Source organism: Lutra lutra, chromosome 3, assembly GCF_902655055.1.
Source record: "Lutra lutra chromosome 3, mLutLut1.2, whole genome shotgun sequence".
NCBI lineage: Eukaryota > Metazoa > Chordata > Mammalia > Carnivora > Mustelidae > Lutra > Lutra lutra.
The window spans coordinates 57,199,239-57,214,840 of NC_062280.1; the positions used below are offsets into that span (position 1 = coordinate 57,199,239).

Consider the following 15,602-nt stretch of genomic DNA (forward strand, 5'->3'; position numbering starts at 1 on the left):
CAGGGATTTGAGCAGATATTTGTATACCCATATCCACAGTGGCATTATTCACTATAGCCAAAAGGTGGTAAAACAAACAAAAAACCCACATGTCCATGGCTGGATGTATATACCATGTATGGTATAAACATACAATGGAATATTTTCGGCCTTAAAAAGGAAAGCAGTTGTGACACATGATACAATGTGGATGAATCCTGAAGACATTATGCTAAGTAAGTCAACAGAAAAGTACAAATATTGCATGACTCTCTTTATATGAGCTATCCAGAATAAATTCAATACCATTAAACTATATACTCAAAAACTGTTTAAATGATTTTATATATTTGTATATTACCACAATAAAAAAAAATCAATGAATGTAATTTTGTTAGGCAGAATAATGACCCACAAACACGTCTACTTCCTAATCCTGGAATCTTTGATTATGTTAACATGGCAAAAGAGAATTAAGCTTGCCAAGGAACTGAGGTGACTAATCAGCTGATTTTAAGACAGGTAAGTATCTTACCATAGTTCTTGAAAGCAGAAGAGGAAGGGGAAAGTGGGTCAAAGAGATGCAATGTGATACAAGGAGATATTAGGTTTGAAGCTGGAAAAAGGAGTCACTGTATTAGTTTCCTATTGCCTCTGTAACAAATTACTGCAAACTTAGTGACTTAATACAACTTATTTTCTTAAAGTTCTGAAGATCAAAATACGAAATCAGTTTCATTGGGTTAAAAATCAAGGTGTCGGCAGGACGGCATTCTTTCTGAAGGCTCAAAGGGAGAATCTGCTTCCTGGTCTTTATTAGCTTCTAGAGGCTGCCTGAATTCCTTCGCTCATGGTCCTTATCACTTCAACCTCTTCTGTTGTCACCTCTCCTCTGACTGACTCTCCTGCTTCCTTTGTTTCACTTAACAAAGATCCTCATGATTACACTGGGTCTACCTGATAGTACAGGGGACTCTTCCATCCCAAGATCCTTAATCGCATCTGCAAAGCCCATTTGGCCATGTAACACTGATAGGCTCTGAGGCCCTAGGACACGGACATCCTCAGGGAGCCATCATTCTGCCTACCACAAGTGAGAACAGCCCTCAGCTTATAGCTGGCAAAAAAAGAGGGGGCCTCAGTCCTAAAATCACAAGGCACTGACCTCTACCAACAACCTAAATGAGCAAGAAATGGATTCTTCCCTAGAGCCTCCAGCAAGGAACAGAACCTGCCAATACCATGACTTTTGCCTGTGAGAATGTACTAGACCTCTGACCTACAGAAATGTTGCACTACTCATTTTGTGGTGATTTGTTATGATAGCAATAGGGAACTAATATAGTAATCTATCATACTACAGGATAAAAGAGAAAAACCATCTGATTTCAGTGGATAAGCATTTTATATATTATCAGCAACGAGACAGAAGAGAACTTCTTTAACTTGATAGAAGGCAGCTTACATCATACTTAATGGTGAAAGACTGAATTGAACTGCGTTACTTCCCCCTTAAAAGCAGATTAAGGAATTCCCACCACTTCTTTTCAACACTGTATTGCAAATCCTGGCCAACATAACAAGAAACAGGACAAGGGGTAGGGGTGGAGGGAGGCACACAGATTGGAAATACAAATGTCTACTTGCAGATGACATGATCATGTATGAAGAAAATCAAGTAAAAGGATCTATAAAAGAGGTATAATTACTAATAAAACTAAAGCAACATCACAGAATACACTGTCAATCTACAGAATCAACTGTGAAATATCAAACAATGAGCAATTAGGAATTGAAATCTTTTTTCTAAAAATACTAAATACCTAAGGACAGTATTAGCAAAGTGTGTGCAAAACCTATACACTGAAATACAAAGGACTGCTAACAGAATGTAAACAAGACCTAAAAAAGAAAAGGGAAAGCTGTGTGATATTCATGAGTTGGAGCTGTCCGTTCTGAATTATCAATAGATTAAACACCATTCTGATGAAAATTCTTTTATACTGAAAACGACAAAACACTGGAAAGAAGTAAAGGAAGATACAAATAAATGGAAAGGCATCCTATTCATGGATAGGAAGAGTTAATATTGTTAAATTGTCTGTACTTAACTAAAGTCATCTACAGTTTCAATAAAATCTCCATCAAAATCCCAATGCCACTTTTACAGGAATAGGAAAACCCATACTGACAGTCATAAGCAAATCCCAAAGTATCCTAAAGAGCTAAAACAATCCTGAGAAGTAACAAATAAAGCTGGAGGCCTTATACTTCCTGATTTCAAAACATATTACACAGCTATAGTAATCAAAAAAACATGGTACTAGCGTAAAGACAAACATACAGACCAATGGGACACAATAGCCCAAATAAACCCTCACATATGTAGTGAAATGCTCTTCAACAAGGGTGCCAAGACTACACAATGGGGAAAGACCACACTTTTCAAATGTCCACTGAATAGTCTAATGAAAATGATCAAAACCGCTCTTTTTCATGTTCACAAAATATTCTGATTGGTTAATTCTGCTTTGGGGCACACATGCCATAAAAATAACCCTAAGTAATGGGTAACAGAAAAAAAGAAATACCAAGATATCATTGCAATGCTATTTACAATATAAAGATTTCCACTATCCGATACACATATGTGTTTGCAAGAGTCAAAATGTAGCATAGAGCTACATAGACTAAATTGGTATTTAGAAATGTATACTGTTTTACAGAAAAATTTTTAAAAACATAATATGGATTCACTGATTACAACTATGTAAAGTATGTATGTCTGTGCCTACTGACAAAGGTTAGAAATTAATGTGGAAAGATACAATTTATAATCTTTAAATCTTATTTCTATGAGGTTGTTTAAATTCATGATAGACAAAATAAACATAAGAGATTTCAACAGTCTATCTCAAAAACATTTTACCTTGCATTCTTTTTTTTTTTTTACCTTGCATTCTTGTAACCAAAAACACCTTTCACAAGTTCAAGTAAAGCTTGTTCAACTTACCCCTTTGTCTCTAATCTCATCCAAACCTACTCCATCTAATTTTATTTATAATGTCCACTAGTTTACCTCGGATCGAAGGACTTAAAAAAAACTACTTATGATCTGTAAGACAGATTTTTTAAATTTTCTATATTTAAACATATTCCTGTGAAATACCTACATTATTTTTTCATTTGCACATTTGCCTTGAAACTTAGAAAAGCATCACACATACCTGATGCAATGACAGGATCTTTCATAAGTTCCCTAGTTATTGGACAGAGAAACTCGTCAGGAATTCCAGAAGAAAGGGTTTTCACCTTTGTCCTGAGCTCTTCAATTTTCCTTAGAACTTTACTCCGCAGCCCTAGAGATTCTGGGGGGGAGGGGAAGATTCTGTTAGGGTGGGAGAAGCACTGGTAACCTTTTGCAAGTCTCCAGCAAACAGATCTTATCTATTACAACCAAAAATCTTCAGACATACTGTTTTACCACACAGAACTGTTTTCTTTATAAAATCTTTAATCTTTGTAGTATAGAATGCCATGTGGCTAGAATAAATCAGCAACTAAGGGAGAGTTTATTCTACATAACTTTATTCTGAAGATTGGAGAATTTCAGACTGTTGAATACTAATAAACTATATAAAATCAGAAAATGTTCGTTATTATTGGTTACTTTGTTTAAACAAAAAATTTCCTGACAGTAATTTTTAAAGGTCATCAGTTTAATAATGTAAAAATTCCATCTTATATTTAAAAAATTTCTGAAACTAGATATATTTGCTGATCTCATATGAAACACAATCATAAATAAAGCTTATCTGTTTGTCTAAGACTATACACACAAGTTTCACTCATTCATATTTTTACTTTTATCAAGTTTTAAAAATTATTTTAATTTTTAATTTCGGGAAGTTTAATATAATTTTAGGAGGTTTAATGTTATTAGCTGTTCACATTTTTATTTAAATATTTACTTATTTTGAGAGAAAAAGAGAGAGAACGCGAGCACACATGGTGGGTAGGGGCAGAGGAAGAGAGAGAGAGAATCTTAAGCAGGCTCCACACCCAGTATGGAGTTCAACATGGGGCTCAATCTCATGACCCTGAGATCGTACCTGAACTAAAATGAAGAGTCAGACACTTAACCAACTGAACCACACAGGTGCCCTGGAACCTTAAAATATTTCAGAATGATGTGGAAAAAATAAATGCCCTAGTCTATTTATTTAATAATTTATTCTGTTTGTTCAATTTACTAACTTTTTAAATATTAAACATGAAACAAATTCCTTAATTTACTATAGAATGTTAACATTCGTGTCTCCATTCATAATAATGATTTTCCTAATTCTGCTATTAAACTACAGAAATTTAATTACATTTCAATTTTGGCCTGCGCTGATAGTTCTGAAACTTATTTCACTGAAGTTTAAAATGATTCTAACTACTAACCCTGAGACATCCTTCAAAAACTATTTCAAACCATTAATTAAATCCAAAAATTTCTTATTCTTTATCAGAATATAATTCTATTGCTATTAATTGTTTTTACTATGCTGCTTTTATGTTTTCAAACACCCTGTGTTGAAATCCAAAATTACCGCTTTACACTGTCAAGTGCTTCTGCATGATAAGGTAAAGATTTATTATGAGAGAGGAATGAGAAATCAACCAGTGAAGATGCTAAATCCAGCAGACCTTAAAAAAAAAACAAACACAAAAAAAACCAAAAAAAAAACCCTATACTCTATCACCTACTTTAAGGAGGAAAGAGTAAATTATATAGGAAATAAGTTATTAGAGATACAAAAATGGCTTTCACAGTATGGCCTGGGAACACAACTATCTGACAAACCATCATTCTGTTAACTTTTTTTTTTTTTTTTATTTGACAGAGAGATCACAAGTAGGCAGAGAGAGAGAGAGAGGGAAGCAGGCTCCCTGCCAAGCAGAGAGCCCAATGTGGGGCTCGATCCCAGGATCCTGGGATCATGACCTGAGCCGAAGGCAGAGGCTTTAACCCACTGAGCCACCCAGGTGCCCCTCTGTTAACTTTCTTAAAAAGCCTTAAGATTCCAAGATATTTAAATACGTTCACATGCTATATTTACCATGTAAGGAAAGATAATACTGTACTTTAAAATAGTTTTAATTTTTTGTTGTTATTTAACTCCTCATTAACAATGAATCTCACTATGGGTATCCTATTTCCCAAGCTTTCCCAGTAAGATTTTATTACAGTATGTTTTTTTTTGTTTTTTTTTTTTTGGCCTTGAGACTGACATTACAGTATGTTAATAGTAGTTTGTGGTATGGGACACCTGGGTGGCTCAGTTGGTTAAGCAGCTCCCTTCGGCTCAGGTCATGATCCCGGCGTCCTGGGATCGAGTCCCACATCGGGCTCCTTGCTCAGCAGGGAGCCTGCTTCTCCCTATGCCTCTGCCTGCCATTCTGTCTGCCTGTGCTTGCTCTCTCTCTCTCTCTCTCTGACAAATAAATAAAATCTTAAAAAAATAAAAAAATAAAAAATAAAAAAAAATAGTAGTTTGTGGTATTATTTTTATTAGAGCATGACACTAAGACTTCAAACTATTTTTGATAAGATTTGTAACCAGAATATTTCAACAACTCCTACAATTCAACAATAAAAAGCAAATAAATCAATTTAAAAAGAGCAAAGCATCTAAACAGATATTTCTGCAAAGAAGATCTATAAATGGCCAATCGGCACTTGAAAAGATGCTCTATATCATTAGGTAAGTACATATCCAAACCACGATCTAGTACCACTTCACGTGTTGTCTATAATCAAGACAACAGGTAATAACATGTGTTGAGAAAGAGGTGAAGAAACTGGAAACCTCACACACTGAAGTATTTACACATACAAAACATGGATGAACCTTGAAAGCATTACGTTACCTAAAAGAAGCCAGATACAAAGGGCACCTACTAATAGTTCCACTTAAAAGAAATGTCCGAAACAGGCCAACCCATAAAGACAAAGTAGATTAGTGGTTGCCAGGGCTAGATAAAGACAATGGGGTTCTTTTTTAAAAAATATTTTATTTATTTATTTGACAGAGAGAGAGCACAAGTAGGGGAGCAGAAGGCAGAGGGAGACAGAGAAGCAGGCTCCCCACCAAGCAAGGAGCCTGACATGGGACTCAATCCCAGGACCCTGGGATCAGGACCCAAGCTGAAGGCAGCCACTCAGCCCACTGAGCCACTCAAGTGCCCTGAGAATGAGGTTCTTTTGAGGGGATAAAAATGTTCTGGGGGCACCTCGGTGGCTCAGTGGGTTAAGCCTCTGCTTTTGGCTCAAGTCATGATCCTAGGGATCCTGGGATCGAGCCCCACATCAGGCTCTCTGCTCAGCGGGGAGCCTGCTTCCTCCTCTCTCTCTGCCTGCCTCTCTGCCTACTTATGATCTCTGTCAAATAAATAAATAAAATCTTAAAAAAAAAATGTTCTGAAATTAGATGGCTCTCTGCTCTGGAGGAAGCCTGCTTCTCCCTCTGTCAGTCCCCCTGCTTGTGCTCTCTCTGATAAATAAATAAAAAAATCTTAAAAAAAAATTCTCTCTTCCTCTTCCTCTGCCCCTCCCCTCCCATCACACGTGCTCTCTTTAAAAAAAAAAAAAAAGGGACGCCTGGGTGGCTCAGTTGGTTAAGCAGCTGCCTTCGGCTCAGGTCATGATCCCAGCGTCCTGGGATTGAGTCCCACATCGGGCTCCTTGCTCATCAGGGAGCCTGCTTCTCCCTCTGCCTCTGCCTGCCATTCTGTCTGCCTGTGCTCGCTCTCTCTCCCTCTCTCTCTCTGACAAATAAATAAATAAAATCTTAAAAAAAAAAAGTCCTGTGCTTATGGATTCCAAGACTTAATATTAAGATGACAATAATCACCAAATTAACTCACAAGAGTCAATATAATCCATACCAAACTAGGTGGCTTTTTAAGGAGGACACTTGTGATGAACACTGAGTATTGTATGGGAAGTACTGGATCACTATATTTTACACCTGAAACTAGTATTACACTGCATGCTAACTGGAATTTAAATTAAAACTTAAAAAAATTTATGGGGTGCCTGGGTGGCTCAGTGGGTTAAAGCCTCTGCCTTTGGCTCAGGTCATGATCCCAGGACTCTGGGATCAAGCCCCACATCAGGCTCTCTGCTCAGTGGGGAGCCTGCTTCTCTCTCTCTCTGCCTGCCTCTCTGCCTACTTGTGATCTCTGTCAAATAAATAAATAAAATCTTTTAAAAAAAATTTAAAATATTTAAAAATTTCAAAAGTCAGGTGGCCTTTTTTTTTTTTTGAAACAGAAACTGACAAGTTGATTCTAAAATTCATATTGAAATGCAAGGAACCCAGAGTAGCAAAATCAATCTTGGAGAGAAAAAAAAAAAAGATGGAGGACACACACTTTTCAATTTTAATACCTACTACAGGGCGCCTCAGTGGCTCAGTCAGTTAAGCATCTGCCTTCAGCTCAGGTCACTATCCCGGGGTCCTGGGATCGAGTCCCATTTCAGGCTCCCTGGTCAGGGGGGAGTCTGTTCCTCCCTCTCCCCCTGTGCCTTCCCCAGCTTGTGCTCGCTCTCATTCACTCTTTCCTCTCAAATAAATAAAATCTTAAAACAAAACCTACTACAAAGCCACAGTAATTAAGACAGTGTGGGGGGTGCCTAGGTGGCTCCGTCAATTAAGTGTCCAAGGGGAAATATTTATAAATCCTATGTCTGGGGGCGCCTGGGTGGCTCAGTGGGTTAAGCCTCTGCCTTCGGCTCAGGTCATGATCTCTAGGTCCGGGGATCAAGCCCCACATCAGGCTCTCTGCTCGGTGCGGAGCCTGCTTCCCCCCCTCTCTCTGTCTGCCTCTCTGCCTGGTTGCGATCTCTGTCAAATAAATAAAATCTTAACAAACAAAAAACAAATCATATGTCTGTTAAGTCTTATATCCAAATTTATATAAACAATAAAAAAGAAAATCCAGTTCTTAAAATGGCCAAAGAATCTTGATAGACATTTCTACAAAGATCTACAAATGGCTAACAAGCACATGGAAACATTCAACATCACTAGTCACCAGGAAATGTACGTTGAAACCAGAATAAGAAACCACTAGGAAGGCTGTAATTAAAACAAGTGTTGAGGAGGACACAGAGAAACTGAGATCTTCCTATAGAGCTGGTAAGAACGGAAAAGAGCCAGCATTGAAAAGAGCCTAGCAGTCCCTCAAATGTCAGCACCGAGTTACTATATGACCCACCAGTTCCATTCCTAATTATACACCCAAGAAAACTGGAAACATTACCACACAAAAACTTGTACGCAAATATTCAGAGCAGCATTATTTGTAATCGCTAAATTGGAAGCATTCTAAATTCAATCAACTGATAAATGGATAAGCAAAAAGTGATAAATCCATAGAGTTAAAACAGTCATAAAAAGAAATGAAGTATTAACTATATGCTACGGCATGGATGAACCTTGAAAACATGCTAAGCAGGAGGTCAGACAAGGCCACATATTGTATGATCCACTCTATGAAATGTCAAGAGGAGGCAAATCCTTCGAGACAGAATGCAGGTTCATGGCTGCCAGGGGCTAGAGTGAAAGGGAAAGAGGAGTGACTGCTCATGGCCATGAGGTTTCTTTCTGAATATATTAAAATGTTGTGGAATTAGACAGTGGCGATGGGTATATAACTCTGTGGATATACTAAAAGTCACTCCATTGTACACTTACAAAAGAGTGAGTTTTATCATGTGAATTTTATCTCAAGTTTTAAAATATATACATTTTTTAAATTAGTTACATGGTGGCTTTAATGAAAAATACGTAACTTTTCCATAATATAATAAAAATATACTGCCCTTCCCTACAAAGATATATACTGGAATACTTACTATGCCAGAATATTAAGAGGACTATTAATACAATTAAAACCAATCTCAGAGTAAATTATTAATAGTCACTTTTAAGACCACCTATCTTGGGGCGTCTGGGGTGGCTCAGTTGGTTAAGCATCTGCCTTCTGCTCAGGTCACGATCCCAGGGTCCTAGGATTGAGCCCCGCATCAGGCTCTCTGCTCAGCGGGGAGCCTGCTTCTCCCTCTCCCTCTGCCGCCTCTCTGCCTATTTTTGTGCTCTGTCAATAAATACGATCTTGGGAAAAAGAAAAAAGAAAAAAGACTGCCTATCTTCCACTAATCTTACCAATTTTCAAATCATCAGTCAGGCTTTCTTTGGTGAGATTCAACAGTTCTCTTCCATCAATGTTATTCATTTTGAAAATACCAACAAGGTCACTTAAACCTTGTGCACAAAGCCACACTGAGACATCTTCCTCTGACCAATTTTCAGTAAACTTCACTTGATCTTCCATGCTCCTTGCTTTTAAAAACAAATCGACAAACAAAAAGGCAGGTAAAATAACAATAAAGAAAAGTACTTCCTTCATAAATATCCCAGGAATTAAAAAGTAAATGAAATTTCCTTAAATCTGTGTTTTGCTACTTTAACATTCTTTTAAGAAATTAAAAAAAATCAAATAATACTATGTGTAATTATAGCATTATTTAATACTATATTAAATACTATTCTTTTGAAACTTTTTCTTTTCACTCCAGAAAAATAATTCTTTTTTAGTATATAAAACTCATGTCTGGGTGCTGGGATGGCTCCGTCATTTAAGGGCTGACTCAGGTCTTGACCTCAGGTCATGAGTTCAAGCCCGTATCAGGCTCCATGCTGCACGTAGAGCCTACTTTAAACAAAACAAAACAAATACCAAAAACCTATCAGTACTCGATGTGCTCTATCATCTGAGTATCAGCACCACTATTTCGTAAATTCTGGCAGTGATAAAAATAAAACTCCTAAATTATGTATCAACATTATTTGATGAGGCCAAAAATAAAATAAGCAAGTTTAAAACTGTGATTTCTATTTTGTTCCCAGGCTGTATTTTTCTGAAAAAACAGTATGTAGCACAAATGAATAGTCTACAAAACTATGGGAGGTATGATATCCATGAATGTGCACCAAAAAGCACTTACCAACAGTTTTAACATAGGCCAACTACTTTAAACACTGGCTTCTCTAAAACTATTTTTAAATTATATTAAATTTGGGTGTATACTTTATACTGAGAAAAAGGAGAATAATTTGCCAAAAAATTATGGAATTTAAAATTTTAGTGGTGAGTGGGTTGAAATGGGTTAAATATGATGTCCTTACTAACCTTGGCAAGGTGTCTCTAGATCAAACTGCCAGATGTTCACTGTTTTGTCCATTGAACCAGTAGCAAGTAAAGGAGTATTGGGTGCAAAGGCACAACTTGTGACATACCTAGTTAACAAGAACAACTATTATACATCCTCAGACTAATTTTTTAATTATATTAATGCAAAATGAGGTTAAGTTCAGACCTGGTGTGCTGAGTCAATGTGTGAAGTATACTCTCAGTATTCTGAAAAACAGTAAAAACAGCTTTAAATTTACTCAAACAAGAGTAGAATTACTGACATAAATGGTTTATATGCTGTGTTTTAATATTATTATTAGTCACATATGTAAGCTAACACTTTACTCAACAGAAAGAGGATAGCATCTATAACTAATAATATTATCAAGTACTTACTTCACTCTTTCTCAATAGTTAGCACTGTTGCCTGCTGACCATCTTCCTAGAAATATTAGCGTAAAACGCTCTTGGCTTTTGCTGACTTACTTGAATTTACTCATAGTAACCTGAAACATCTGTTACAGGAAATGATCTGTATTTTCGCTAGGACATTTGATTTGCATCCACCGCAGAACCAGTGAGTAGAAATTAGTCACTTAGATTCTGAGTATACTTAGCTGGCCATCTAGCATCTAGACATATTTATTCATTAATTTTTAAAAAGTGAAGTATAATTAACATACAGTATTATATTCATTTTAGGTGTACAATTAGTTGTATTTAACTGAGACTCATACATATTTAATGGAGAAAATTTAATGTTATAGCTATTCTTGTAAAATCTCATGACAACTTCTTGAGAAACATTCAGGATCTACTTCACTCAGTTTGAGGATTCTTGCCCACCTCCTGCCAGAGTGCTCAGTGATTTGAACTTTTCACGTGGAGGACTAGGATTCCTTGCTTGACCCACTACACTTGGATGATTTACATCTGTTTTGCTGGCACAGCTGCAGCCTGGACTCATCATTATAAGGCTCCATTCAACATTCTCCATTTTCTCTTGGAGAGTATTTTCATCAACCACGTCTTCACTTATAATATAAAACATGCATTTTTCTTCGTATTTGTGCAACTCTGGTCTTTATTCAGATGGGTCTATCAAAACCTCGCATTTTCCCAAGTCTATTAAATCCTACTCTTCCTTATACTCTAAACCCAGCCAGAACTCTGTCAGTAGTAGGCCACTTTCAGCTTACACTAGTGTACTTCCACAACCCGGGGTAAACATTTATCCTTTGCTATTACGGAAACCTAGTATAAAAATTTAAGAATAATCAATTTGAAGTGATTTTTTTTTTCTTTTGGATATAGGTGCTCTATAAATCTATCGATTTTCTTTGATCAAACATCTGTCCACCTTAAAATCATTATTGAAAATATTAAAGGGCTTGTCCCAGAACTTGTATCTTAACCTATATAACTATCTTAGCATTTCTTAAAATGTATACTCTTAGGCACTCAAAAAAAGGATACATTTTGTTTATCTTGACTGACTAAATTTTTAGTTCAGTAGCCTAATAAACATATTTTACACAAATCACACATACAAAAGATTTTGAAATACTTACAGTATCATATATTATGACAGACTTATCCACTGATCTTTAAAAGAAAAAGGAAATTATGGGTGAGAAATTCTATAAAAACAAAGTACAGCATTTATTAATTAGTATTTTTAAATCATTTAAGTAACTTTTTTAGAAAAGACTGAGATATTGATATGCAAACATTTTTTTTAAGATTTTATTTATTTATTTGACAGAGATCACAAGTAGGAAGAGAAGCAGGCAGAGAGAGAGAGAGAGAGAGAGAGAGAGAGGGAAGCAGGCTCCCTGCTGAGCAGATATGCGGGGCTCGATCCCAGGACCCTGAGATCATGACCTGAACCAAAGGCAGAGACTTAACCCATTGAGCCACCCAGGTGCCCCGTAAACATTTATTTTTAAGAGATTTTATTTATTTGAGAGAGAGAATGCAAGTGCATAAGTTGGGGGGGCAGCAGGTGAAGCAGACTCCCCACTGAGTAGGGAGCCCAATACGATGTGGGGCTTGATCCCATGACCCTGAGATCATGACCAGAGCTGAAGGCCGACACTTAACTGAGTGAGCCACCCAGGTGACTCTGTTGTGCAAACATTTAGAATGCAGCCTCTTCTTGTTCCTATGCATGACCTTTTATTCAAAAAACTACATGCCATATATGAAATTTATATGAAAATTACAAACTTCAGTGAGCAGTCACATATGCTATTTATACCATCTAGCCATAAAGAGGGTAAGTATTTATGATGTATAAATAAGACACAATCCCATATCAGGTTAATAACTCAAAGGGAACACCCACTACAAGGGAAAGCTATTATATTTGATCCTCGAACAATGCAAGGATTCGAGGCACTGAGCCCCTTCCCCATGTGGTTGAAAATCCATGTATAACTTCTTACTCCCCGAAAACCTGACTCTACTAAGCCTCCTGTTGACTGGAAGCCTTACCAACAACGAGCAATCAATTAACACATATTTTGTATGTTATATATATTCGATATTGTCTACTTATGATAAAGCTAGAGAAAATCTTAAAATCTTAAGAAAAAATACTGCACTGTATCAAAAAATCTGCATATAAGTAAGCCCACGCAGTTCAAACCTATGTTGTTCAAGACTCAACAGTACTTGTTTCTTGGGTTTGGTTTCAGACAGCACTGTTCTTTATCAATGATATGGCCATGGCTTAATTACTAATCTCTCTCTCTACACACACACACACACACACACACACACACACACATCTTGTGACTCCTTTTTTGAACATTATAATTCTAAATTTGATATGAACTCTACATGATTTCTTTTAATGATATAAAACCCCAAACCCTAACTCATCCTAATACTATAACACTTGAAGAGCTGGATCATCATTAGTAATCTTTACGAGCACCGTATACTGCAAAGACAGAAATTAGGGCAATAAGCAAGGTCCAGTATGGGAACAGCAAGCAATAAGGCCAAAAACAGACTAGAACAAAACAAGAAAACACAAAGCACCCAAGAAATTTGGACAGTCTGGTAGGCAACAGAGAGCTAGCTCTGATGGCAATTGAACAGGGCCACTTGCTATGGAGGTATAAAAATGAATCTAAGAAACAAAAGGCCAAAGATGAAGAATTCCTAAAAGTCTAATGAATCCAGCCAAGAAGAATGGAAATCATAAACAAAGACCTGTGAACTCTGGGAGATAAAAAAAAGTTTGTCAACCCACCTCCTATAGTCTCTAATTTGGTCATGGGATTCAAAGAAAAGATACAATAGGATTTGATAATGGATTAGATTTGGGGGAAGGAAATTAGGCTTTGAGAAAAATAATAGTTTTTAATATTTGAGATTGGAGTGTGAAAGACTAGAGGAATAACAGAGCCACTGTAAACAGACACAAAATAAAATACTATGAAACCACTCAATATAAAACTTCAAAATATTTCCTAAATTGAACCTGAACCAACACCACACAAGAAGTCCAACTGTTTGGTTATACATTTCCTGCCTACTTTATGTAAATCTTACCCCAACTTTTCAGTATCCACATTCCACCACAGTCTGCCCTGTCGCTCTAACCCCACATTTCCTTATAAAGGAGGCATTAGTATACATGCCTTTTGATACTCCATTTCTTCAGTTCTGTGGCACTCTAAAACCTCAACTCTGCTCATTCAAGACTGTAAATATGTCAATTATACCTACATGGATACTGGGGGAGAGCAACAACACATATGTTATGTGGCTGATATGGAAGAGCATATAACCATAGACTCATGGGTGATCCATGATATTACAGTAACATTGGGCAGCCACCTAAAGCATTTTGGTCTAAACTAGCTTTATATAATAGCCAAAAAGCTAATCAAGGTTGGCTGGGTGGCTCAGTGGTTAAGGGTCTGCCCTCGGCTCAGATCCCAGAGTCCTGAGCTCCACGTCGGGCTCACTGCTCAGTGGAGACCCTGCTTCTCTCCCTCTCCCACTCCCCCTGCTTGTGCTCCCTCTCTTGCTGTGTCTGTCAAAAAAGTAAATAAAATCTTTAAAAAAAAGAGAGAGAGAGAAGAGGCTAATCAAATGAAATTACCAACATTTCCTTAGAACAAGTGTATTCCTCAGTTTAAAGATTTATTTTGCACTTAAGTGTTTTCATTTTAAATATATTTACCTATGTTTCTTCTCATTCAGAAAGTATTTGCAGCCTCTTACAAAGATGTAGCAAAAACAAGGTAAAAATTATGTGAGGAGACTAGAGAGGAAGACAATACAAAGACAAGGTGGGCAAGAGAAATGAAGGTTAAAATTTAGTGTCCAAGGGGTGCCTGGAGAGGCTCAGTCGGTTACATGTCAGACTCTTGATGTTAGCTCAGGTCATGGTCTCAGGGTTCATGGGATCGGGCTCCACACTCAGTGAGAGTCTGCCTGTACCTTTCTCTCTCTTATTCCCCCCCACCACTCACACTCACTCACTTTCTCTCAAATAAATAAAATCTTTAAAAAAATGCATTGTCCAGAACACACATCATAAAATCCAGTCCACCCTGCTACAGGAGGGCTGCAATTTTGGTTCTGAGCTTCTTCAACAGCAATTCAAAAAAGAAAACATGATCTTTTAACACCATATAAGATAGAAACACAAACCCCAAAGTTTGGAAAAGAGACATCAATTCCTCAGACTGAGACCTGAAAGAACTATTACCCTCAAGGACTTTATATAGAGGATGCTGCAACACAAAGTCCTCAACAACTCTTTCTGAATGACCATGGTAAATTTCAAACAGCTGTTTAAGAATGCCCCCTTAGGATAGGTCAATGGCTAAAACTCAGAAAAAGCAGAAATCAGAAAATGCCCAATTTTCCAGATTACATAAAAAATTATATATATAACATTTATTAATCATGCACTAAACAATTATTATGCCTCCCAATAATAAATGCTTTGCTTGCATTTTCTTATTTAAGCTTCAGAACAATCTTATTAGGAATGTATTATTATTTTCCCCATTTTATAAATAAGAGAAGTGAAGCTGAGATAAGATGTGGAATTAGAATTTGCTTAAGGTCACACAGCTAGGAAGTGGAAGGGCTGGGATGAAAACTCAGTTCTATGTGATCCTAAAACACAAGTTTTTGGACTTTACACTTCCTAGATCATCATCCCCCATGAATGTATTAAAATTAAAAGTGACTCATAATGGGGACATACCCTGACAGTTTTAGCCTAAGAACATATAAAGCAGGTGGCACAGCTATTCAAATTTCACTAAAGCTTTCATAAGACATCTAATTTCAAGCAATGAGATATCTAATAACCCTCCATGATAAACAGCATCATGTAC

The 15,602-nt window shown here is 36.8% G+C and overlaps 1 protein-coding gene across 6 annotated transcripts in view; it reads right to left on the reverse strand.

The window, feature by feature from the left end:
- The window catches only part of WDSUB1 (WD repeat, sterile alpha motif and U-box domain containing 1), a 49,189-nt gene that overhangs the window by 16,465 nt on the left and 17,122 nt on the right, over nucleotides 1-15,602 (reverse strand). For all 6 annotated transcript variants that reach the window (XR_007125895.1, XM_047721873.1, XM_047721875.1 and 3 more), the window contains 5 exons: nucleotides 11,802-11,835; nucleotides 10,415-10,455; nucleotides 10,228-10,334; nucleotides 9,201-9,377; nucleotides 3,207-3,347 (listed from right to left, as the gene is read on the reverse strand). Coding sequence is in view for 5 of the 6 variants with exons in the window: in XM_047721873.1 (XP_047577829.1) it covers nucleotides 3,207-3,347; nucleotides 9,201-9,377; nucleotides 10,228-10,334; nucleotides 10,415-10,455; nucleotides 11,802-11,835 (500 nt within the window). In the remaining variant the exon portion in view is untranslated. The remainder of the gene's footprint in view (nucleotides 1-3,206; nucleotides 3,348-9,200; nucleotides 9,378-10,227; nucleotides 10,335-10,414; nucleotides 10,456-11,801; nucleotides 11,836-15,602) is intronic.